Here is a 26427-nt window from a genome sequence, read left to right on the forward strand (position 1 = left end):
TTCAATGTAAGGTTTCAAGGGGTCAAACATCTAAACTAAAGCAGTTGTATATTCAGCATGTTCCATGGTGACTGTGAGAGCTATAACTGAGAGAGCAGGAGAAAGCTGGGTCTCCCGCCATCGGGCCGCTTGTCCTGAGGAGACATTCCACATCGTTACCTGTCAATCAAGAAACGAGAGACAATCCATAACAAGGAACTGCTATGATTAGCTTCTTATTGGAGTCTCGTCTTCCTCCAGGTATCCCCAGACACCTGCATGTTCTGATTGGGACCTCAGTGGCCATGATCCTCTTCACCATCTTCTTCTTTCTCCTGCATCGCTGGTGCTCCAACAAAAAGAGTAAGTCTCACGAAGCAGAGGCCACAGACCTCAGGGCCCTGTGGGGAAGCGGGATGGGAGCACGCGGGTGTGTGTTTCTCACCGGCAGGATGGTCTCTGGCCCAAGGCAGGAGCCACAGAGGCAGAGCTTTCTAGAGAGAGCACCAGACCCCCTGTCCCTGCCTTCAGCTCACAGACCATTGCCTGATTCTGAACTGTATCCTCATGTCCCTGCAGCCCCTGACATCCAGGAGAAGGTTCCGTGACAGGCAGAAAGTGGGAGACAGAATCAATGGGATGGAAATTGAGAGCCATTCATGGGAAGGGGTCTTGAACTCAGAGAAACAGAATGTCTGAGCCTCGCTGTTGGCAGCTGAGGGACCTCAGGCACCTACGGCCTCCCCTGTGTGTTGGGCTCTGCACATGAAATGAGGACCCAGACGTGCCCTCCCAGCTGTTTTGATGACTTTTGTCTCCTACAGATGCTGCTGTAATGGACCAAGAGCCTGCGGGGGACAGAACGGTGAACAGGGAGGTAGGTCCTCCTCGGTCCAGCCTCATGGATCGAATCTTATTCCCTACTAGTCCTGAAGAATGTGAGCCCCTCCCTCACTCAACATTTCCCTCTCTCCAGGACTCTGATGAACCAGACCCTCAGGAGGTGACATACGCACAGTTGGATCACCGCGTTCTCACACAGGGAAACATCACTCGCCCTTCTCAGAGGCCCAAGACACCCCCAACAGATCCCAGCGTGTACACGGAACTTCCAAATGCTGAGCCCAGATCGAAAGTTGTCTTCTATCCATGAGCACCACCATCAGGCCTTGAAGGGGTCTTCTAGGGACACAACAGCCCTGTCTCAAAACCGGCTTCACAGCTCCAATGTACCAGCAGCAGGAATCTGAAGGTGTGAGTCTGCATCTTAGGACATCGCTCTTCCTCACACCACGAATCTGAACATGCCTCTCTCTCGCTTACAAATGTCTAAGGTCCCCACTGCCTGCTGCAGAGAAAACACACTCCTTTGCTTAGCCCACAATTCTCCACTTCACTTGACCCCTGCCCACCTCTCCAACCTACTGGCTTACTTCCTAGTCCTACTGGAGGCTGTGATCACACTGAGGAACTCACAATTCCAAACATACAAGAGACTCCCTGTTAACACAGCACTTAGACACGTGCTGTTCCATCTTCCCTCATGCTGTTCCACCTCCCCTCAGACTATCTTTCAGCCCTTGGCAGCAGTGAAACTTATAAATTTTTTTATCATTTCAATGTAGCTCTCTCCTCTTCAAATAAACACGTCTGCCCTCATCCTTTAGGTAATGTGACCCTTTATTGGCCGAAAGTTTCTGGTGTTATCGTTACTATGTCCGTATAGCCCCGTATGTTCTCCATTGGGTTCTCACCCCTGGACTCTGAGCTTCTGGAAGCAAGGTGGAGCCTGATTTCTGTCTGGAACTCCAATTTCCATCCAACGATGCAGCGCATAGGAGGTTGCAAGGATCGTGAATGAGATGAACAAGTGATATTCTTACTCTCTGCAGACCTGGAAAGCTGGCAGAGCCATTCCAAGATGAAACATTTGTAGAGTCATAGGCCTTGTTAGTCTCATCTCCACAGGGACACATGTCAACACATCATCCTTCATACTATAAATACACAGTCGCTCCTCCGTATCTGAGGGGTTTACAGGTGTTTATTGAGCCAACTATAAATCAAAAATATTCAGAGAAAAAATCCACAAAGTTCCAAAAAGCAAAACTATGTTGAATGGACACAAACGGAATGGTGTGTAGGCTGTATCCGGAATTATAAGTAATCTAGAGATGATTTCATGTACACAGGAGGATGAGCATGGGTTATATGCAAACGCTGTACCATTTTATGTAAGAGGCTTGAGCACCTGCAGGTTTTGGTGTCAGAGCAGAGATCCTGAAACCAATCACCCGCGAATAGTGAAGGATGACTGTATATAATTTTTATTCATGAATTTTAGAAATAAATCCTCAAAATGCACAATAATAAGATAAAACAATAAGCAGTGTTTTTACAGTGTGAAAATAAGCTTAGATTTATTTTTTCCTACGTGTAACCCTCTGGTCCAATGTTATTTATGGAGAAGACATTCTTTTCCACCTTAACCCACATGGCAGCCTCTGTCAACTATAAAGGGACTGTGTGTACACGGATGTATTTTACACTCTTTCCTGCTTAGTGGCTCTCTGTGTCCACTCTCACGAGGATGCTGCACCTTATGTAGCCTTAGAGAACCCCTTAACATTTGGTAGCCTGAATCCTCTAATTTCTCCTTCCTCTTTAAGATTGCCATTATTATTATTATAGGTTATTTGCTTTTCCATGTGAATTTGTAATAATTTTTCTCATTTTCACCAAAAACAATGCTTGTAATTTTGTTGTGACTCCCTTAAATCTACAGATAAAGTTCTGTCCTGTAGAAACATCATGCAAACCACATACATTCTTTTAAATTCGCTAGAATCCAAAATAAAAAGCTAACAAGAAACAGATAAAATTAATTTAAGTTAATCCCATAGACCCATAATATCCTTAACCCAATAGACCCAAAATATTAACCTAGTAGATCCAAAATATTATTTTATAATCCAAATAGACTCAAAATATTATCATTTCAACATGTAATCATGTGTCCTCTTGGAAAATATCAGATCCCTGTCTAGGTGGGCAAAGGTTTTTCTTTGTAATATCTAATTTCCACATTTCCACTTGGCGCAGAAACTGCCCCCAAGGTTCAGGATAATAAGAGGCAGTAGGAAGGGGTAGATGTATCTGCAGGAAAATGACTAAATGAAATTGAGACACCAGAGTTTGGGGAACTCACTAGAACTACAGGGTCAGTGTAGGGGAGGGAATTGGGAGATGTTGATCAAAGGATGCAAAGTTTCAGGTATTCAGGAGGAATCGGTCTGAAGGTCTCTTATACAGCTTGGCCACTGTAGTTGACAACACTGTACTCTATACTTGAAATTTACCAGGAGAGTAGATTTTTTTTTAATATGGAACACTTCACGAATTTGCGTGTCATCCTTGCGCAGGGGCCATGCTAATCTTCTCTGTATCGTTCCAAGTTTAGTATATGTGCTGCGGAGGCGAGCATGGGAGAGTCCATCTTAAGGGTCCTCACCACGAAAGAAAGAAAGTAAAGAAGGAAAGAAAAAGAGAGAAAGAGAGAGAGAGAAAGTAAGGAAGGAAAGAGAGAGAGAGAGAGAGGAAGGAAGGAAGGAAGGAAGGAAGGAAGGAAGGAAGGAAGGAAGGAAGGAAGGAAGGAAAAAAAGGAAAGAAAGAAAGAAAGAAAGAAAGAAAGAAAGAAAGAAAGAAAGAAAGAAAGAAAGAAAGAAAGAAAGAAAGAAAGAAAGAAAGAAAGAAAGAAAGAAAGAAAGAAAGAAAGAAAGAAGATAAAGAAAAGAAAGAAACAGTAGGCTGGGCGCAGTGGCTCATGCCTGTAACTCCAGCACTTTGGGAGGCCAAGACAGGCAGATCACTTGAGATCGGGAGTTCAAGACCAGCATGGCCAACATGGTGAAACCCTGTCTCTACTAAAAATACAAAAATTAGTCAGGCATGGTGACACGAGCCTGTGATCCCAGCTACTCAGGAGGCTGAAGCAGGAGAATCACTTAAACCCAGGAGGCAGAGGTTGCGGTGAGCCAAGATCGCGCCACTGCTCTCCAGCCTGGGGGACAGAGTGAGACTCCCTCTCAAAAAAAAAAAAAGAAAGAAAGAAACGAAACAATTACCCTGACAGATGATGGATATGTTAACTAGCTTGACTGTGGCGATCATGTCACCAGATGATGGATATGTTAACTAGCTTGACTGTGGCGATCATGTCACCAGGTGATGGATATGTTAACTAGCTTGACTGTGGCGATCATGTCACCAGATGATGGATATGTTAACTAGCTTGACTGTGGCGATCATGTCACCAGATGATGGATATGTTAACTAGCTTGACTGTGATGATCATGTCACCATGTATACATACATCAAAACATGAAGTGTAATACACCTTAAATATATACAATTTCCATTTGTCAATCATGTCGCAATAAAGCTGAAAGAAACCTCTAAGTTTCAACTTTATTTTCAGAAAGCTGTGCCATGCTTACCTCAGTACCGAAGTATACTCTAATTCATGGAAATTGCCTTTAAAACTGCAGAGTGGCTGGACGCAGCAGCTCACACCTATAATCCCAGCACTTTGGGAGGTGGAGGTGAAGGCGGGCGGATCATGAGGTCAGGAGTTCGAGATCAGCCTGGCCAACATGGTGAAACTCCGTCTCTACTAAAAATACAAAAAAATAGCTGTGCGTGGTGTTGGGCACCTGTAATCTGAGATACTCAGGAAGCTGAGGAAGGAGAATCATTTCAACTCGGGATGCGGAGGTTGCAGTGAGCCAAGATTGTGCCATTGCACTCCAGCCTGGGCGACAGGTGAGACTCCACGGCAAAAAAAAAAAAAAAAAAAAAACTGCAGAGAGTTAAGGCCCTCGCTGGCCGCTCTCCGGTACCTCTGAGGTCAGTGGATAGAGAAGCAGCTCCCCTTCTTCTTCCTCGAAACGGAAGCCTCCTCCTTTCTTAGGCGTTTGGGACAAATTCTCCACACAGGTGCAGCTGAGCACTGTAAAGTCCCATCGAGGGTCGAGGGTCTCCATTGAGGGTTGAGGGTCTCCATTGCCAGTCACAGTTTGGGCTTGTTAGGGTTATGCTGTACAAGGAGAATGGAACCTATCAATCAACTCTTAGTGACCAGTTAGACAGATTCAAGGCAAATTTCCCTACTGGGAAATCCTAAATCCCAAAATATGCAGAGACCAATAGACGCCTCAATTCTTCTGTGTCTCCGTCTAAATCCTTGGATCACTGTGATTCACATAATTATGTGGCTTGTAATTCCTCGGGCTGCAGAATGGCTACGACAGACCCTGTGCTAAGGGGATTGGTGACAGTTGAGACAGGAACATGGAAGCTATAGCAGTCAGGGTTCTCCAGAAAAAAATAATCAATACTAATAATGATAGATATACAGGTAATGATTGATAGTCAAATAATGATAGACAGATGGATAATGATAATGATATCACAAATAATGATAGATGGATAATGATAGATATATAGTGATATCACAAATAATGATAGACAGACAGGTGGATAACGGCAGGTATATAACGATTGATACACAGATAGGGTATTTATATATTGGCTTATGCAACTATGGAGACTGACAGGTCCCATGATCTGCCATCTGCAAGCTGGAGACCTAGGAAAGTCCACCTGTAGTTCCAGTCTACATGCAAAAATCTGAGAACCAGGAGAGTCAGCAGTGTACATAACAGTCCAAAAGCCTGCAGGCTCATTCCAGGCATGGTGGCTCACGTCTGTAATCCCAACACTTTGGAAGGCCAAGGCAGCAGGCACATCACCTGAGGTCAGAGCTCAAGACCAGCCTGGCCAACATGGCGAAATTCCATCTTTACTAAAAATACAAAAATTAGCCGGGTGTAGTGGCGCTCGCTTGTAATCCCAGCTACTCAGAGGCTGAGGTACGAGAATTGCTTGAACCCAGGAGGTGAAGGTTACAGTGAGCCGAGATCGCACCACAGCACTCCAGCCTGGGTGACAGAGTGAGACTCTATCTCAAAAAAAAAAAAAAAAAAAAAAAAAAAAGCTAGCAGGCGCAACATCTAAAGAGTCAATGCTTCAGTGAGAGTTCAAGGGCCAGAAAAGACTGATGTCCAGGCAAAAGGAACTTCATTTTACATTACCAGTTCAATTTTTTGTTCTGTTCAGGCCCCACCTGATTGAATGAGGCCGACTCACATTAGGGATTGCAATCTGCTTTATAAATTACACTAACTCCAATGATAATCTCATTCAGAAACACCCCCACAGACACACACAGAATAATGTTTAACCAAATATCTCGGCACCCCATGGCTACGTTACCATTCCTGTTCCACAGAAAGAGGAAACCACAGCAAACGTGGTGGTAAGTTGACGCAATCTGTTCCGGCCCACTAGTAAATGATGGCCACTGAGGTTCCTGAACTTCAACCAATTAGTATCTCTCTCCCAATAGAAAGCCGTATCATTTGTAAACCATAACAACCGTTTTTCTTGTTTTTTTGCTTTTTTGAGACACAGTCTCGCTCTGTGTTGCCCAGGCTGGAGTGCAGTGATCTTGGCTCACTGCAACTTCTGCCTTCTGGGTTGAAGTGACTCTCCTGCCTCAGCCTTCTGAGTAGCTGGAATTCCAGGCTCCCACCACCACACCCAGCTAATTTTTTGTATTTTTAGTAGGGACTGGGTTTCACCATATTGACCAGGCTGGTCTTAAATTCCTGACCTTAAGTGATTCACCCACCTTGGCCTCCCAAAGTGCTGGGATTATAGGCGTGAGCTACTGCACCTAGTCAACAATAGTATTTTTAATCAGGTCATCCTGCCTTTACAATCTATGAATTTTCCACTACTCCTATCTGCACTTTAAATACTCAACTAAGAGTACAGCCATTACTTGTCTTTCACCCAAAGTCCCATTCAAGTGAGAACAAAGGAATAAATAAATAAGGCATAAGTAACAACAACAACAATGACAAAAGAAAATTAGAATGTGGTCAATTTCTTTTTTTTTTTTTTTTTTTTTTTTTTGAGACAGAGTCTTGCTCTGTCACCCAGGCTGGAGTGCAGTGGCCGGATCTCAGCTCACTGCAAGCTCCACCTCCCGGGTTTACGCCATTCTCCTGCCTCAGCCTCCCGAGTAGCTGGGACTACAGGCGCCCGCCACCTCGCCCGGCTAGTTTTTATTTGTATTTTTTAGTAGAGATGGGGTTTCACCGTGTTAGCCAGGATGGTCTCGATCTCCTGACCTCGTGATCCACCCGTCTCGGCCTCCCAAAGTGCTGGGATTACAGGCTTGAGCCACCGCGCCCGGCCAAATGTGGTCAATTTCATGCAATCATCAACACCAAATTTCCAGAACATAATATTTCCAAATTTCCTGAACGTAAATACGTATGTGGAAATTAACAAAATGTGGTGAAACAAAAGATCACTTAAATTTGCACAAATGAAACAGCCAACGTGGAAGCGGATCTGCTTTCTGAAATATGGGACAAGCTCAGGACTTCAAACTACTTCGTGCGTTGGAAGGCCTAAGTGATGACGTATTAAAATGAAAATAAGATTGTAGAAGGTTTAATCTCGAATATTTCACTTTCCACACTTGAAGACTTCATGATAGCCAGGAGTCTACAATCAAAACAACATAAATAATAAGATTAAAAATAAAATTAATTTGAAGCCATAAAAAAGAATGAGTTCGCCGGGCGCGGTGGCTCACGCCTGTAATCCCAGCACTTTGGGAGGCCGAGGCGGGCGGATCATGAGGTCAGGAGATCGAGACCATCCTGGCTAACACGGTGAAACCCCGTCTCTACTAAAAATGCAAAAAATTAGCCGGGCGAGGCGGCGGAGGCCTGTAGTCCCAGCTCCTCGGGAGGCTGAGGCAGGAGAATGGCGTGAACCCGGGAGGCGGAGCTTGCAGTGAGCCGAGATCGCACCAGTGCACTCCAGCCTGGGCGACTAAGCGAGACTCTGTCTCAAAAAAAAAAAAAAAAAAAGAATGAGTTCATATCTTTTGTGGGAACATGGATGGAGCTGGAGGCCATTATCCTTAGCAAAGTATACAAGAACAGAAAACCAAATACAGCATGTTCTCACCTATGAGTGGAAGCTAAATAATAGAACTCATGAACACGAAGAAGGGAACAACAGACAATGGGGTCTCCTTTAGGGTGGAGGATGGGAGGCGGGATAGGAGCAGGAAAAGCAACACTTCTGTAATAGGCTTGGTGCCTAGGTAATGAAATAATCTGTACAACAAACCCCCATGACACAAGTGTACCTGTATAACAAACCTTCACATGTACCCTTGAACCTAAAAGTTAAAAAAAAAAACTTAATGAGCAACAATGTACATTATTTAAGGATAATTACATTAAAAGTCCAGACTTCACCACCACACAAAATATCCATGTAACAAAATTTCACTTGTGCTCCTTAAATTTATACAAATAAAAAGAACAGTATAATAAAATAGTAGATTCTTTCTTTAGAGATGACAAAGAGTGCCAGAGAAAATGCCTCCACATTCTGGCATTGAGATCATCCCCAGGGTAAGGGGTATACTGCATGCCTGATCAAGCCCAAGTAAATATACTCAGACCATGAATCCCAGAGATGAAACATAGGTTCAGAACAGACAAAGCCACGGAGCTTCTGACTGATGGCCCAGTGAAGACAATCTCTGCCTGAATGGTGTCCACCACCTTATAGTCTGTCCCAAGCCCTTCCATTTGGATGTAGGATCTGGTTCAAAGATGGATTTGAACACCGTTAGACACTGGCTTGATGAAAATTCACTTCTCATTCACTTCTCATCTGAAACATACATAGAAATATAGGTCTTCGGCAGGAGGATTTCTTGAGGCCGGGAGTTAGAGAGTACCCTGGCCAACATAGCAAGACCCCATCTCTATTAAAAAAAAAAATATATATATATATATATATATATGTCTTCTCTTGGGCTCCACCCAAGAGCAACCTGAAACTAAGTTCTTCAGGAACAAACTGTTCCACTTTGCTGTGAGGCAACAGATGTGGAAATTCACTGACCAGGGGCTCTGTCCTCATACTTCCTCATACTTCCTGTGGAGCTTATTGTCATAAGAGTATCTGCCATCCTGCTAATGTGAATCAAAAGGAGGCCAACAGGGCTGAGGCCGTGTCAGCGTGATGGACCCCAAAGAGACCACCCTCCTGTGTCTCGGTGAGTTTCAGAGTAAAAGTGGGTTAGAGGGGAAAACAGGGAAATCCCAAAATAATCCGGGTGTCTCTTGACAGTATGACTAGGAGATTTTAGTGGCTGCCAAGGAGATTCTGACCTCCTTAGTGGAAAGGCAGTCTTTATCAATATGTCTATAACTTTGTCTCTGCCCAAGTCCGACCTAGCTTGTGGGACTCAAGGGTTAATATTTTTATTAAACCTATAGTGTGTTATCTGGGATTAATGATGGTTCCAAGGTTCCCATCAAAGAGAGACTTAGGGGCTGGAATCTGAAAGGTAAAAATAAAGAATGAGCCTCAAAACTGTGATTGTTGTGGAAGGAAAAAATATGATTGAACCCCATATAGAAATATGGTTACTAGTATTTTGTTGAAGATTTTTGCATTTATGTTCAACAAAGACGTTATCCCGAAGTTTTCTGGTTTTGTTGCGTCTCTGCCACGTTTTGTTATCAGGATGATGCTGGCCTCATAGAATGAGTTGGGGAGGAGTCCCTCCTCCTGGATTTTTTCAATAGTTTCAGTAGGAATAATACTAGTTCTTCTTGGCCAGGTGCAGTGGCTCACGCCTATAATCCCAGCACTTTGGGAGGCCAAGGCAGGTGGAACACACGGTCAGGAGATCACATCCTGCCTAACACAGTGAAACCCCGTCTCTACTAAAAATACAAAAAAATTAGCCAGATGTGGTGGCGGGCACCTGTAGTCCCAGCTACTCGGGAGGCTGAGGCAGGAGAATGGCATGAACCTGGGAGGCAGAGCTTGCAGTGAGCTGAGATCGCACCACTGCACTTCAGCCTGGGCGACAGAGCGAGACTCTGTCTCAAAAAAAAAAAAAAAAAAAAATACTAGCTCTTCTTTATATATCTAGTGGGACTGAGCTGTGTCTCCATCTGGTACTGGTCTTTTCCTGGTCTATCATTACAGAGGGTGATTTGTCATAAAGATTGGAAATGGAAGCTTGATTTTTCATAAATCTCTCTCTTCCAGTGCTCTGTCTGGGCCAGAGGATTCAGGCACAGGAAGGTAAGTGTCCTGTAAATCTCTCCCAGCCCCTTTAGACTCTCTTGGAAGCTCAGGATAAAGAAATTGAGGAATAGCCTGAAGTACAGATTCTTATTTTAGTCCCCATTCCAGTTGTTTCTGCTGTGCTTCTCTTGCATAATTTCTATCACACTTTGTTATAGCCAAATCCTTCAGACTCATTAATGCTCAGACCTGGATTTATAGTTAGTCCTTGCCTGTGTTAGACTGCCCATGAAGGATCTGTAATCTACTGAATGCTCAAAACTGCAAGAATGAGGAAATCAGGAGTCATTTGCCCAACATCCTTCCTTATGCTTTGTTTTAGCAACCTACTTCCTCCTGTCACTTCATTTAAAGGGATACTGCCATAGTCTAATCCTACTGAACATTCTACTATTCTATAGTACTACTGCAGTACTAAGCATGCAGTAGTCTTAGAGTACTACTGAATATTCTGCCACCCCAACTACTACTGCCTTAGCCTCCTAATGGGTGTAAGCCCCATGTCCATCCATGTCTGCTCTCTTCCAGCTCCTTCTATAGCCTGAATTATTTGTGTGTTGAACAATATTCATTCTTCCTATCCATGAGCATGGAATGTTTTTCCATCTGTTTGTGTCATCTATGATTTCTTTGAGCAGCGTTTTGTAGTTCTCCTTGCAGATATCTTCCACCTCCCTGGTTAGCTGTATTCCTAGGTATTTTATTCTTTTTGTGGTAATTGTGAATGGATTCTGTTCTTGATTTGGCTCTTAGCTGAGACGTTTTTGGTGCATAGGAATGCTACTGATTTTTGTATATTGATTTTGTGTCCTGGAACTTTGTCAGAGTCGTTTATCAGATTAAGAAGTGTTTGGGCAGAGATTGTGGTTTTCTAGGTATAGAATCACATCATCTGCAAACAGGGATGGTTTGACTTCCTTTCTTCCTATTTGGATGCCTTTCATTTCTTTCTCGCCTGATTGCTTTGGCTAGGACTTCCAGTACTATGTTGAATAGAAATAGTGACAGAGGGTATCCATGTCTTGTGTCAGTTTTCAAGGGGAATACTCCCAGCTTTTGCCCATTCAATATTATGTAGGCTGTGAGTTTGTCATAGATCTTCCTTATTATTTTGAAGTACGTTTCTTCAATGCCTAGTTTGTCGAGGTTTTTTAGCATAAAGGGATGTTGGATTTTATCAAAAGCTCTATTGAGATGATTATATGTGTGTGGCCGGGGGATTGTTCTATGAATCACATTTAAGATTTGTGTATATTGAATCAACCTTGCATCCCAGAAATAAAGCCTACCTCATGGTGGTGGACTGGCTTTCTGATGTGCTGCTGGATTGTTTGCTAGTATTTTCTTGAGGATTTTTGCATTTATGTTCAACAAGGATATTGTCCTGAAGTTTTCTGGTTTTGTTGTGTCTCTGCCATGTTTTTGCATCTATGCTGGTCTCATAGAATGACTTGGGGAGGCATTCCTCTTCCTGAATTTTCTGGAAAGCTTCAGTAGATATAGTACCAGCTCTTCTCTATGTATCTGATGGGATTCAGCAGTGAGTTTGTCTGGTACTGGCCTTTTTCTGCTCTGTAGGCTTTTTATTACTGATTCAATTTTGGAGTTCATTATTGGTCTGTTCATGGAATCAGTTTGTTCTTGGTTCAATCTCAGAAGGATGTATGTGTCCAGGAATCTCTCCATTTATTCTGGATTTTCTAGTTTGTGTGCACAGAGGTGTTCCTAATATTCTCTGATGACTGTATTTCTGTGGGGTCAGTGGTAATATCCCCTTTGTTGTTTCTAATTGTGTTTATCTGGATCATCTCTCTTTTCTTCTTAATTAGTCTAACTAGTCACCTGTCTTACTAATTTTTTTCAAAAATCCAACTCCTGGATTTGCTGATCTTCTGAATGGTTTTTTGCATCTCAATCTCCTTCTGTTCAGCTCTGGTTTTGGTTATTTCTCGTTTTCTACGAGCTTTGGGGTTGATTTCCTCTTGGTTCTCTCAGTTCCTCTCGTTGTGATGTTAGGTTGTTAATTTGAACTTTTTCTAACTTTTTGACGTGGGAGTTTAGTACTATAAACTTCCCCCTTAACACTGCCTTAGTTGTGTCCCAGAGATTCTGCTGTATTTACCCACAAATTCCAGAACAGACTGTTTAATTTCCATGCATTGTACAGTTTTGAGTGGTTTTCTTAGTATCTATTCCTATTTTTATTCCACTGTGCTCTGAGAATGTGCCTGGTATGATTTCACTGTTCTGGATTTGTTAAGGATTGTTGTATGTCTGATTGCATGATTGACTTTAGAGTATGTGCCACGGGGCAATGAAAACAATGTAGATTCTGTTGTTTTGGGGGTGGAGAGTTCTGTAGATGTCCATCAGGTCCCTTTGGTCCAGTGCTGAGTTCAGGTCCTGAATATCTTTGTTTGCCTCAGTGATCTAACACTGTTGACGGGATGTTAAAGTCCCCCCCTATTATTGTGTGGTTGTCTAAGTCTCTTTGTTGGTCTCTCAGAACACGCTTTATGAATCTGGGTGCTTCTGTGTTAGATGCATGATATTTAGGATAGTTAGGTCTTCATGTTCTGTCTTTATTTTTTTCTTTTTCTTTTCCTTTTTTTTTGAGATGGAGTCTCACTCTGTTGCCCAGGCTAGAGTGCAGTGGTGCAATCTCGGCTCACTGCAAGCTTCACCTCCCGGGTTCATGCCATTCTCCTGCTTCAGCCTCCCGAGTAGCTGGGACTACAGGTGCCCGCCACCACGCCCGGCTAGTTTTCCAACATGGAAAACTATGTTTTCCATATTGCTTGCTTTCTCCCCATCTCTTTCGGGGACCCCAATGGGTTGCCTATTTGGTCTCTTTACATAATCCCATGTTTCTTAGAGGTTTCAAATTTCATTCATTCTTTTGTATTCTTTTGTCTTCATTTTTGTCTGACTGAATTAGTTCAGAGAGCCAGTATTCATGCTCTGAGATTCCTTCCTCGTTTTGCTTTATTCTGCCGTTAATACTTGTGATTGCATTATGAAATCTTGCAGCGTGTTTTTCAGCTCTATCAGATCCGTTCGGTTCTTTCAAAATGACCGTTTCATAGATTAGCCCCTGTGTCATTTTATCGTAATCTTTCGATTCCTCGCATTGGGTTTCAACTTTCTCCTGAATTTGATGACCTTGATTTCCACTCATATTCTGAATTCTATTTCTGTCCTTTCAGCCACTTCCTCCTGGTAAAGAGCCCTTGCTGGGAAGCTCGTGTGGGAATTTGGAGGAAGGAAGACACTTGCTTTTTGAGTCTTGTGCTAATTCTTTCTCATCCGTGTGGGCTAATGTTCTTTTAAGTGTGGTGCAATTGGAGTGTTTTTCTTTTTTCTTTTAACTGTGGTGTAATTTGAGTACAGTCAGTAGACTTCTTTTCTGGGTGGTTTCAGAGGGCTGGGGCTTCGCACAGGGTCTTTACTGATAGCTAAATTCTTGTCCTTGGTATAACGGGGGGTATATTAGCAAGCATTTTTGGTGTTGAAGTTTGGGCTGCAATCCAGTAAGTGATGCTTAAGCATAATGGCCAGTAGGTCATTCCTCATGACGGCCGCTGTGCTCCCTCTCATGCTCTGAACGTGTGGGCTCCTCTCCCACTCAAGCGCTGGCTGCAGATCTGGGCTCCGCACTCCCAGGCTGCCCATCACAGCGCCGGGGTGAGCTCAGGTTTTATGTTCCCTCCGTGGCTTGGGGGCAGCAGGGGAAGGGACCTCAGCAGTGGCTGTGGCAGATGGCCTTTCACTTGTCCCTTGGGACTCCACCCCAGAGAGATGTGGAACCACTATCAGTAGTGTGATGAGCCAAGAGTGGGGCGACTGCGCTGTGGGCCCAAGCTAGGGGCCCTGCCTAGTGATGAGCAGCGGGGACAGGTGGGTCACAGGGGTGACAGACTGGCCTCTTCTCCTTAGGGCAGCTTGCGGGAGGTGTGGTTAAGGCACTCAGAGTCTTTGCTCCTTCCCCAGTCTGAGGGCAGCAAGGCCAGGACCACCGCAGTAGCAGCCGCAGAGGGGCTGTGAGTTGCCTCTGGGAGCTCCGCCACAGAGAAATGCAGACCCACAGCTCCCAGGCACGCTCCGCAGAGGGTGGGGCTGCTGTGCTGCGGGCTCAGGCTGGGGCTTGGTGAAGAGCAGGGGGCTGAGGGCTCGCAGGGAGAGGAGACTGAGCTCCTCTCTTACGGTGACTGTGGTGTGCTAGAGGCATGAATGAAGGCTGGGCTCGGCGGCTCACGCCTGTCATCCCAGCACTTTGGGAGGCCGAGGCGGGCGGATCACGAGGTCAGGAGATCGAGGCCATCCTGGCTAACACGGTGAAACCCCGTCTCTACTAAAAATACAAAAAACTAAGCCGGGCGTGGTGGCGGGTGCTTGTAGTCCCAGCTGCTCAGGAGGCTGAGGCAGGAGAATGGCGTGAACCCGGGAGGCGGAGCTTGCAGTGAGCTGAGATTCGGCCACTGCACTCCAGCCTGGGCGACAGAGCGAGGCTCCGTCTCAAAAAAAAAAGATATATATATATATGTGTGTGTATATATATATGTATGTGTGTGTATATATGTGTGTGTGTATATATATGTGTGTATATATATATATCATTTCTACAAACGCTCAGTAAAAAAAATACTAATAATAAAATAAAATAAAATAAAGCATGAATGAAGCTCCTAGGCTCCTTGTTCTTCCCCAGACCACAGGCAGCAGGGGCAGAATCCTTGCCATGGCGGTGGCAGAGGGGCCGTCAGTTGCGTCTGGGAGCCATTCCCCAGGGAAACACGGAGCCACCACCAGTGAGGATGCTGAGGGTAGGGCAGCTGCTCTGCAGTCCCACCCCCGGGGGCTCTGCCTGGTAAAGTGGGGGTGGGGGCTCACGGGGAAGAGAGACTAGACTCCTCTCTGTCTGATGGCTGTGGCATAATGACCAGTCCCCGACACGTGAAAAAGAATTGTGGGAACTCAGAAACCCAGTTTGTCCCCACCATGGACTCCTTGCACTGCGTTTCAAATTTCTCCTCAATCTCCATGAGCTTCCCAGCCATCCAGATTCTGAATTCTATGTCCCTCGTTTCATTCATCTCAATCTAGCTAAGAACCAGATTTCCAGGGGACTATCGAGTTGCCAGCGTTCTTGTGTTCCTTTTATTTTTTCCTTTTGTGTGACAAGAGTCTTACTCTGTTGCCCAGGCTGGGGTGCGGTGGCGTGATCTCAGCTCACGGCTGCAACTTTCACCTCCCAGGTTCAAGCTATTCTCCTGTCTCAGCCTCCCAAGTAGCTGGGATTACAGCTGCGTGCCACCACACACAGCTAATTTTTGTATGTTTAGTAGAACCCAGGTTTTGTCAGGTTGGCCAGGCTGGTCTTGAACTCTTGACCTCCGGTGATCCGCCCGCCTGGGCCTCCCAAAGTGCTGGGATTACAGGTGTGAGCCACCGTGCCCGGCCTTGGTGTCGATTCTTTCTCTTGTGTGAGGGCTGGTGTTCCTTTAACTGTGATGTCAGTTGAATACAGTCACTTAGCTTCATTTCTGGCTGTTTTCAGATGCCAGGACTCTGCACGGAATCTTTATTTGTGGCTGGATTTTTCACTTCGTTGTCTACTGGCAAAATATTTCAGTCTTGTATTTTGACGTGTGATCCAGTAGGTGGCACTTAAAAGGGGCTGGCCAGCATACAGGATCTTAGCCACACGGCTGTTTTGAAGTTTTGTTTCGTTTTTTGTTTTGTTTTTTGACACAGGGTCTTGCTCTGTCGCCCAGGCTGGAGCGCAGTGGCACAGTCTCGGCTCACTGCAGCCTCCATCTATCAGGCTAAGTGATCCTCCTGCCTCAGCCTCCTAAGTAGCTGGGACTACAAGCACATACCACCATACCAAGAAAATGTTTGTAATTTTTTTTTTTTTTTTTTTTTTTTTTTAGAGATGGGGTTTCACCATGTCTGCCAGGCTGGTCTCAAACTCCTGGGTTTAAGTGATCTGCCTCCCTTGGCCCCCCAACTCTTGTATTTTGACAAAGTTAGCAGTAGTGCTCTGTGGTTGTGGGGAGGGGTGACTCCCTCACCTGGTCCATTCCTGGGCCTTGGAGGAGCCTCCTACAATCACTGGCTCTGCACACACCTTTCCTTTGTTAGGATTGTTCTGCCCACGGGGTTCCTTCAGGCAGTGCATGGTGGGAAGACAGGCTGTATCCTTCCCCAGCCAGCCTACGGAGGGAGGACCACCCCACTCCTCTGCAGGCTGATGAAATCACGTGTTTCATTCTTCTGAGTGTTCTGAGAATGAGGGCTCCTCACCGCTCAGTCGCCACCCAAGCTGGTGAGTCCTTCTCAGCAAGGGCGGTTGGAACCACCTGATCTGCCATCTCAGTGCTTCCCAGGGGAACCCAGAGCTGCCGGAGCGTGGTGGCTCACGCCTGTAATCCCAGAACTTTGGGAGGCCAAGGCGGGCAGATCACGAAGTCAGGAGATCGAGACCATCCTGGATAACATGGTGAAACCCCATTTCTACTAAAAATACAAAAATTATCCAGGCATGTGGCGGGCACCTGTAATCCCAGCTACTCGGGAGGCTGAGGCAGGAGAATTGCTTGAACCCGGGAGGCGGAGTTTGCAGTGGGCCGAGATTGCGCCACTGCACTGCAGCCTGGGCGACAGAGCGAGACTCTGTCTCGAAAAATAATAACAAAAAAAAATAAAGATGGCAACCATAGACACTGGAGACGACTAGACGGGGAGGAAGAGAGGGGCTTGAAAAACTAACTGCCTACTGGGTACTATGCTCAGTACCTGGGTGACAGGATCCATCGTACCCCAAACCTCAGCATCATAAATTATTTACATGTTTATTTTTATTTATTTATTTATTTTAATTGAGACAGAGTCTCACTCTGTGGCCCAGGCTGGAGTGCCATGGCGGGATCTCAGCTCACTGCAAGCTCCGCCTCCCGGGTTCACGCCATTCTCCTGACTCATCCTCCCAAGTAGCTGGGACTACAGTCGCCCACCCCCACGCCTGGCTAATTTTTTGTATTTTTAGTAGAGATGAGGTTTCACCATGTTAGCCAAGATGGTCTCCATCTCCTGACCTCGTGTTCCACCCGCCTCGGCCTCCCAAAGTGCTGGGATTACAGGCGTGAGCCACCACGCCCGGCCTAAATTTTTCTTTAAATAAAGAATGACAGGGGCCGGGCGCGGTGGCTCAAGCCTGTAATCCCAGCACTTTGGGAGGCCGAGACGGGCGGATCACAAGGTCAGGAGATCGAGACCATCCTGGCTAACACGGTGAAACCCCGTCTCTACTAAAAACACAAAAAATTAGCCGGGCGAGGTGGCGGCACCTGTGGTCCCAGCTACTCGGGAGGCTGAGGCAGGAGAATGGCGGGAACCCGGGAGGCGGAGCTTGCAGTGAGCTGAGATCCGGCCACTACACTCCAGCCTGGGCGACAGAGCGAGACTCCGTCTCAAAAAAAAAAAAAAAAAAAAAAAAAAGAATGACAGGTTCTTCATACCCTAATTTTCTTCCAGGGAACTTTTCCACGCCTTTCATATCTACCAGGTCAAGTCCTGTGGTTCCCTGGGGTGGGTCTGTGAGAATCCAGTGCCAGGCCATTCCTGACGCTTACCTGACCTGGCTGATGATACTAAAAAACTCCACGTACGAGAAGAGAGACGAAAAACTGGGGTTTTGGAATGATACTACGCCTGAGTTCGTCATTGACCACATGGACGCAAACAAAGCAGGGCGCTATCGGTGCCGATATAGCATAGGGTTCTCCACGTTCCGGTACACTGACACCCTGGAGCTAGTGGTGACAGGTAAGGAAACATCCAGGGTCCACAGCCCTGGTGTGATTTTTTTTCTTATTTTTAATAGAGTATTTTTCGATAAGTTTTAGATTTACAGAAAAAAGAAAAATTGAGATGACTGCTTCACAGAGTTCTCAGCTATCTGGCACCCACTTCCCCCAGAGTTAACATCTGACATTACTATGGCACATTTTTTTTTTTTTTTTTTTTTTTTTAATTTTTTTTTTTTTTTTTTTTTTTTTTGAGACGGAGTCTTGCTCTGTTGCCCAGGCTGGAGTGCAGTGGCCGGATCTCAGCTCACTGCAAGCTCCGCCTCCCGGGTTCACGCCATTCTCCTGCCTCAGCCTCCAGAGTAGCTGGGACTACAGGCGCCCGCCACCTCGCCCGGCTAGTTTTTTGTATTTTTTAGTAGAGACGGGGTTTCACCGTGTTAGCCAGGATGGTCTCGATCTCCTGACCTCGTGATCCGCCCGTCTCGGCCTCCCAAAGTGCTGGGATTACAGGCGTGAGCCACCGCGCCCGGCTCTATGGCACATTTCTTACCATTAATGAACAAATAGTGACAGATTCTCAGCTAAAGTCTATCACTTATTTACATTTTCTTAGTTTTTACCTGACAGTCTTTCTCTGTTCCGGGAGCCCATTCAAGATTTCACATTGCGGCCGGGCGCGGTGGCTCACGCCTGTAATCCCAGCACTTAGGGAGGCCGAGGTGGGTGGATCACCTGAGGTCAGGAGTTCGAGACCAGCCTGGCCAACACAGTGAAACCCCGTCTCTACTAAAAATGGAAAAAATTGCTGGGCGCGGTGGCTCATGCCTGTAATCCCAGCACTTTGGGAGGCCGAGGCGGGCGGATCACAAGGTCATGAGATCGAGACCACGGTGAAACCCCGTCTCTACTAAAAATACAAAAAATTAGCCGGGCGCGGTGGCGGGCGCCTGTAGTCCCAGCTACTCAGGAGGCTGAGGCAGGAGAATGCTGTGAACCCGGGAGGCGGAGCTTGCAGTGAGCCGAGATCGCGCCACTGCACTCCAGCCTGGGCAACAGAGCGAGACTCCGTCTCAAAAAAAAAAAAATGGAAAAAATTGGCTGGGCCTGGTGGCACGTGCCTGTAATCCCTGCTACTTGGGAGGCCGAAGCAGGAGAATTGCTTGAACCCGGGAGGCGGAGGTTGCAGTGAGCCGAGATCACGCCACTGCACTCCAGCCTGGGTGACAGAGCGAGACTCTGTCTCTCTCACACACACACACACACACACACAAACGCACACACACACACACACACAGGTTACACACACACACACACACACAAACGCACACACACACACACAGAGGTTACACACACACACACACACACAAACGCACACACACACACACAGAGGTTACACACACACACACACACAAACGCACACACACACACACAGAGGTTACACACACACACACACACACAGAGGTTACACACACACACACACACACAAACACACACACACACACACACACACACAGGTTTCACATTGCATTCAGGTGTCATGTATCTTTAGCTTTCTCCCGGCTCTCACAGCTTCTCCGATGTTGCTGGTTTTCCATGGCCTTGTCAGTTTTGAGAGTAGAAGTCCATCACTTTCATTGGCCGGGCGTGGTGGCTCAAGCCTGTAATCCCAGCACTTTGGGAGGCCGAGACGGGCGGATCACGAGGTCAGGAAATCGAGACCATCCTGGCTAACACGGTGAAACCCCGTCTCTACTAAAAAATACAAAAAACTAGCCGGGCGAGGTGGCGGGCGCCTGTAGTCCCAGCTACTCGGGAGTCTGAGGCAGGAGAATGGCCTAAACCCGGGAGGCGGAGCTTGCAGTGAGCTGAGATCCGGCCACTGCACCCCAGCCTGGGTGACAGAGCGAAATTCTGTCTCAAAAAAAAAAAAAAAAAAAAAAAAAAAGAAGTCCATCACTTTCAAGGGTACTCCCACTATTGGAAATTGTCCGATGTGTTGCTCATGACTAGACTGAGTTATGGGTTGTTGAAGACCACAGAAGCAAAGTGCCATTTCATCTCCTCATAGCAAAGGTTTAAACTGTCCATGGGAATATGACTGTTGATGCTGAACTGGCTGTTGTTGAAAGCCTGGCTGAAGTAGTGACTGTGACCAGGCACCGAGGCTCACGCCTGTAATCCCAGCGCTTTGAGAGGCCGGGCGCAGTGGCTCACGCCTGTAATCCCAGCACTTTGGGAGGCCGGGTGCAGTAATCCCAGCGCTTTGAGAGGCCAAGACAGGCGGATCACTTAAGCCCAGGAGACCAGCCGAGGCAACATAGTAAGACCCCATCTGTACAAAAAAAACAAAAAATTAGCTGGGCATGGTGGCACCCACCTGTAGTCTCAGCTACTTGAGAGGCTGAGATGGTAGGATCACTTGAGCCTGGGAGGTCGAGGCTGCAGTGAGCCGCGATTATGCCACTGCCCTCAGCCTGGGCGACAGAGTGAGACCCTCTCTAAAATAAATAAATAAATAAAATTTTAAAAAGAAAAAAGAGGCTGGGCACTGTGGTTCACGCCTGTAATCCCAGCACTTTGGGAGGCTGACGCGGGTGGATCACCTGAGGTCAGAGATTCAAGACCAGCCTGACCAACATGGTGAAACCTCGTCTCTACTAAAAATACAAAAATTAGCTGGGCATGGTGGTGCACACCTGTAATCCCAGCTTCTCAGGAGGCTGAGGCAGGAGAATCACTTGAACCTCGGAGGTGGAGGTTGTGGTGAGCCAAGATTGTGCCACTGCACTGCAGCCTCGGTGACAGATCGAGACTCCATCTCAAAACACAATAATAGGCCGGGTGCGGTGGCTCACGCCTGTAATCCCAGCACTTTGGGAGGCCAAGATGGGCAGATCACTTGAGGTCAGGAGTTCGAGACCAGCCTGACCAACATGGAGAAACCCCATCTCTACTAAAAATACAAAAATTAGCTGGGCATGGTGGTGCACACCTGTAATCCCAGCTTCTCAGGAGGCTGAGGCAGGAGAATCACTTGAACCCAGGAGGCAGAGGTTGTAGTGAGCCGAGATCACACAATTGCTCTCCAGCTTGGGCAACAAGAGCAAAACTCCGTCTCAAAAAATATATATAATAATAGCAATAATCAGAAGAAGAAAAAAATAAAGGAGAAAAGGTGTTGCTAACAGCTCACTCTTCTCTCTCTTAGGCTTGTATGGCAAACCTTCCCTCTCTGCAGATCGGGGTCCAGTGTTGATGCCGGGAGAGAATATTTCCGTCACGTGCAGCTCAGCACACATCCCATTTGATAGATTTTCACTGGCCAAGGAGGGAGAACTTTCTCTGCCACAGCACCAAAGTGGGGAACACCCGGCCAACTTCTCTCTGGGTCCTGTGGACCTCAATGTCTCAGGGAGCTACAGGTGCTACGGCTGGTACAACAGGAGTCCCTACCTGTGGTCCTTCCCCAGTAATGCCCTGGAGCTTGTGGTCACAGGTAGGTACCTCCCCGTCCAGCCCTGTGTCCGGGTTGGCTGTCCAGGCCCTTGTCACTGGGCAGGAATATGAATATGAAGTGGTGCACTGAGAATAATGTGAAGAGAGGCAAAGACTCACCCACTCCAGGACAGTGGAGAAAGAAAGTCTTCCCATCACACTTTCCACCTTCACTTCCTCGCTAGAGTTCTCCAGACAGTGTTCATTGAAAACTTGTGGTCTATGGAGAAAAGAAGGACTGACTCATTTTATTTTATTTTATTTTCTGTGATGGAGTCTTGTTCTGTCGCCAAGGCTGGAGTGCAGTGGCGCGATCTCGGCTCACTGCAAGCTTCGCCTCCCGGGTTCAAGCAGTTCTCCTGCCTCAGCCTCCTGAGTAGCTGGGACCATGCAGACAGGGTTTCACCATGTTGTTCAGGCTGGTCTCGATCTCATGACCTTGTGATCCGCCCACCTCAGCTTCCCAAAGTGCTGGAATTACAGGCGTGAGCCACCGTGCCCAGTCAAAAAAGGCTAACTTAGAGTCACAGGTTTATGGGCTATGTTGAGACAGTAGATACCAGGCTCAACCTTGTCTACCACACCTCTCCTTTCCAGTTGCAGCTGGAAATCCTCGAACTCACCAACCGTACTAGAATTTACCATGAGTAATCAAATGGTCATTCATGGTGACCATTTAGTGACCAAATAGTGAGTGAGGGGTCAAATAGTGACCATATTTGGTGACCAAATAGTGAGTGAGAGGTCATAGGAAAGACTTTTAAAACCTCTATCATGAGCCCCATTTTTATTTTATTCATTTATTTATTTTGAGACAGAATCTCGTTCTGTCGCCCAGGCTGGAGTGCAGTGGCACAATCTCTGTTCACACTGCAACCTCCACCTCCCAGGTTGAAGCAATTCTCGTGCGTCGGCCTCCTAAGTAACTGGGACCACAGGCGTGCACCACCGCACCAGGCTACTTTTTGTATTTTTAGTAGAGATGGGGTTTTGCCATGTCGCCCAGGCTAGTCTCAAACTCCTGGCCTCAAGTGATCTGTCTGCCTCGGCCTCACAACGTGCTGGGATTACAGGCGTGAGCCACCACGCCTGGTGGTGAAGACTCTAAAGGCTCTTCTCAGACCAGCCTTTGTCCTGAGGGTCACATGCCCGTGTCCAGTTACCTCTCCAGCATCTTTTCAGGAGTTCCACGGACTCGCCCCTTCATTATCCAGGGTTGAGCTACAGATATTCTGATTAGGATTCCACCTAGTTCTGGTGGTGGTGTAGAGATATGATTAGATATTTAGTGAAATCACCAAGTGAGGAGAGAATGAAAAGAAAACACAACTTGCCTGGCCGGGTGTGGTGGCGTGAGCCTGTGGTCCCAGCTACTCAGGAGGCTGAGGCAGGAGAATCGCTTGAACCCAGGAGGCGTTGGTTGCACTGAGCCAAGATTGCGCCATTGCACTCCAGCCTGGGTGACAGAACGAGACTCCATCTCAAGAAAAAAAAAAAAAACATGGCTGGGCACGGTGGCTCACGCCTGTAATCCCAGCACATTGGGAGGCCGAGACGGGTGGATCACTTGAGGTCGGGAGTTCGAGACCAGCCTGGCCAACATGGTGAAACCCCATCTCTACTAAAAATACAAAAATTAGCCAGGCATGGTGGCGGGTGCCTGTAATCCCAGCTACTTGGGAGGCTGAGGCAGGAGAATCGTTTGACCAAGGAGGTGGAGGTAGTAGTGAGCCGAGATCGCGCCACTGCACTCCAGCCTGGGCGACAGAACAAGACTCCGTCTCCAAAAAAAAAAAAAAACAACCTGCCCGTAATCACCCCCTTCCCAGTTTATGGAACTTCCCTGCCTGTGGACACAGTCTTGCTGACTGATCAATATGGTGCTTGCAAAGTGTGAGCCCATCGAGGAGATGCCTGAGGGAGTCACATTTTGGCAAGCGAATAGGGAAATGGGCTCCCGTTTCAGGGCTCTGGGGTTGGGATGGAATGGAACACACCCGCCAACCATTCATCTCCCCGAATTGTGTCTCCAGACTCCATAAACCGAGATTACACGATGCAGAACTTGATCCGCATGGCCATGGCAGGACTGGTCCTCGTGGCTCTCTTGGCCATACTGGTTGAAAATTGGCACAGCCATAAGGCGCTGAACAAGGAAGCCTCGGCAGATGTGGCTGAACCGAGCTGGAGCCACCAGATGTGTCAGCCAGGATGGACCTTTGCACGAACACCAAGTGTCTGCAAGTAAACATCTGGAAGTGAAGGCAGAGACGAGCCAGGACTGTGAGGCCGACAAAGCTACTTGAAGGACACAAGAGAGGAAAGCGCACTAACAAGCTTGAATCCATTTTTTTTTTTTTTTTTTGGGACGGAGTCTCGCTCTGTCACCCAGGCTGGAGTACAGTGGCACGATCTCGGCTCACTGCAACCTCTGCCTCCTGGATTCAAGTGATTCTGGTGCCACAGCCTCCCAAGTAGCTGGAACTGCAGGCACACACCAACGCACCTGGCTAATTTTTGTATTTTTAGTAGAGACAAGGTTTCACCGTGTTGGCCAGGCTGGTCTCGAACTCCTGACCTCAAGTGATCCACCCACCTGGGTCTCCCAAAGTGCTGGGATTACAGGCGTGAGACACCGCGCCTGCCCAGATGCATTTTCAAACCAATCAAATGGTGTTTTCTTATGCAGGACTGATCGATTTGCCCCCTACCTTTCTGAACATCAGTTATGGTTTTCCACCTTTATCTGTCTTCTGATTTTTTATATCCTGTTTAATTTCTTCCTTCATTGTTCTTTTTTTTAATTTATTTTATTCATTTTTATTTTTATTTTTATTTTTGAGACGGAGTCTCACTCTGTTGCCCAGGCCAGAGTGCAATGGCACGATCTCAGCTCACTGCAACCTCTGCCTCCTGGGTTCAAGCGATTCTCCTGCCTCGGCCTCCCAAGTAGCTGGAATTACAGGCTCCCACCATCATGCCCAGCTAATTTTTGTGTATTTTTAGTAGAGACGGGCTTCATCATGTTGGCCAAGCTGGTCTCAAACTCCTGACCTCGTGATCCGCCCACCTCGGCCTCCCAAAGTGCTGGGATTACAGACGTGAGACACTGCGCCCGGCCTTCTTTTTATATTTTTAAATATGTCTTCCCCAAATATAAATGGTTGGTAAGCATGCCAAATATATTCAGGAACCTCCCTCCTTTATTTTTTATTGTTGAAGTGAGGCTCTCCCTATATGTTGCCCGAGCTGGTCTTGAACTCCTGGTCTCAAGCAATCCTCCTACCTCAGCCTCCTGTTGTGTTTGTTCATCTACAAATTGATAAGGGTGAAAGTCATAATCCTACAGGGGGATTACCCTATTTATTTCACAAACCCTATTTCTGTGGGATTTTCATACAAGGAACACAGGCATGTGTTTTGCCTCAACTCATTAATTTATTTTTTCACTTAGTTTTCATAATATTCATATATATTACCAAGTGTGCAAACATTAAATTCTTGTGTACAAAACTCAAATAGTCTTCCATTCTTTTTTCTTATAAACTTTCACAGCTTTACCCTTCACAGACTTTATTCAAAGGAAATCGAAGTTGGTCATATGTAGCTCTTTCACTGATTACTATTTACTTCATCGTCCAGTAGTTTATGTATGAAAATATAATTATAGGCCGGGCGTGGTGGCTCACGCCTGTAATCCCAGCACTTTGGGAGGCCGAGGCGGGCGGATCACAAGGTCAGGAGATCGAGACCACGGTGAAATCCCGTCTCTACTAAAAATACAAAAAATTAGCCGGGCGCGGTTGTGGGCGCCTGTAGTCCCAGCTACTCGGGAGGCTGAGGCAGGAGAATGGCGTGAACCTGGGAGGCGGAGCTTGCAGTGAGCCGAGATCGCGCCACTGCACTCCAGCCGGGGCGACAGAGCGAGACTCCGTCTCTCAAAAAAAAAAAAAAAAAATATATATATATATATATATATATATATATATAAAATTATAAAAATGTAAGGTCCTACTTCCAGTGAAACTGGAGGGACTTATGCCCACTTTTATCCTTCACTGAGAGCTTATCTCTACCTGATAAAATTTCTACTGTATTCTTGGCTTAACTCACGTCCTGTGATAAAAAAAAAAAAAAAATGCAAAGTATTTCTAATTCTCTTTATTGACTGCTTTTCACACTTTATACAAGTTCTGGCCCATATCTTCAGTTTGTTCTGATTTTTTTTTTTTTTTTTTTTTTTTTTGAGACGGAGTCTTGCTCTGTCACCCAGGCTGGAGTGCAGTGGCACGATCTCGGCTCACTGCAACCTCTGCCTCCAAGGTTCAAGCAATTCTCCTGCCTCTGCCTCCTAAGTAGCTGGGACTACAGGCGTGCACCACTACGCCCAGCTAAGTTTTTGTATTTTAGTAGAGATGGGGTTTTGCCTTGTTAGCCAGGCTGGTCTCAAACTCCTGACCTTAAGTGATCTGCCCGTCTCCGCCTCCCAAAGTGCTGGGATTACAGGCATGAGCCACAAAGCCCGGCCACTCCATACATTTTATATTGTTATGTTACCACCAATCAGACAGCTCCTTGCTTCTAAAAGTCATCCAATCCGACTCATTTCAGTAAACACGCAAGCATGAGTGACAACCAAGCAAAGTAATATCTTCCCAATGACCACACTTTTCCAGATGACGTCAAGCCACATAGGGCCCTGAAAATCCAACCATCTCTGAAGTATACGTTTCCCAGGCCGGGCGCAGTGGCTCACACCTGCAATCCCAGCACTTTGGGAGGCTGAGGCGGGCGGATCACGAGGTCAGGAGTTTGAGACCAGCCTGGCCAACATGGTGAAACCCCGTGTCTACTAAAAATACAAAAATTAGCTAGGTGT

The 26427-nt window shown here is 46.6% G+C and overlaps 1 protein-coding gene, 1 non-coding gene and 1 pseudogene across 4 annotated transcripts; 2 read left to right on the forward strand and 1 right to left on the reverse strand.

The window, feature by feature from the left end:
- The window catches only part of LOC126943216 (killer cell immunoglobulin-like receptor 3DL1), a 40354-nt pseudogene extending 39050 nt beyond the window's left edge, over positions 1–1304 (forward strand).
- A 2052-nt stretch (positions 1305–3356) lies between these two features.
- On the reverse strand, positions 3357–3463 carry LOC126943642 (U6 spliceosomal RNA). The gene has a single exon (XR_007721786.1). It is a non-coding gene; the product is annotated as a U6 spliceosomal RNA (small nuclear RNA).
- Positions 3464–9015: 5552 nt separating this feature from the next.
- Positions 9016–25500, forward strand: FCAR (Fc alpha receptor). 3 transcript variants are annotated; one of them, XM_050771790.1, is made up of 5 exons: positions 9017–9196; positions 10204–10239; positions 17779–18069; positions 21262–21549; positions 23582–25500. In XM_050771790.1, exons 1-5 carry the CDS (start codon positions 9163–9165, stop codon positions 23794–23796), a joined length of 864 nt encoding a protein of 287 aa, XP_050627747.1. In that variant the 5' UTR covers positions 9017–9162; the 3' UTR covers positions 23797–25500. The 3 variants fall into 3 exon arrangements, with proteins under 3 accessions (XP_050627750.1, XP_050627747.1, XP_050627749.1); XM_050771793.1 differs by lacking the exon at positions 17779–18069 and having other exon boundaries at positions 9016–9196; XM_050771792.1 differs by lacking the exons at positions 9017–9196; positions 10204–10239 and adding an exon at positions 16185–16570.
- Positions 25501–26427: the final 927 nt, after the last annotated feature.

This window comes from Macaca thibetana, chromosome 19 (assembly GCF_024542745.1).
Source record: "Macaca thibetana thibetana isolate TM-01 chromosome 19, ASM2454274v1, whole genome shotgun sequence".
In the NCBI taxonomy this organism is placed as follows: domain Eukaryota; kingdom Metazoa; phylum Chordata; class Mammalia; order Primates; family Cercopithecidae; genus Macaca; species Macaca thibetana.

Excerpts from the sequence above, each read along its gene's own strand:
- FCAR (XM_050771790.1), top strand. The coding sequence starts at position 9,163 with ATGGACCCCAAAGAGACCACCCTCCTGTGTCTCG. Across the intron at positions 9,197-10,203 it reads GACCACCCTCCTGTGTCTCG|TGCTCTGTCTGGGCCAGAGG; the intron begins GTGAGTTTCAGA and ends TCTCTCTTCCAG. Across the intron at positions 10,240-17,778 it reads GAGGATTCAGGCACAGGAAG|GGAACTTTTCCACGCCTTTC; the intron begins GTAAGTGTCCTG and ends ATTTTCTTCCAG.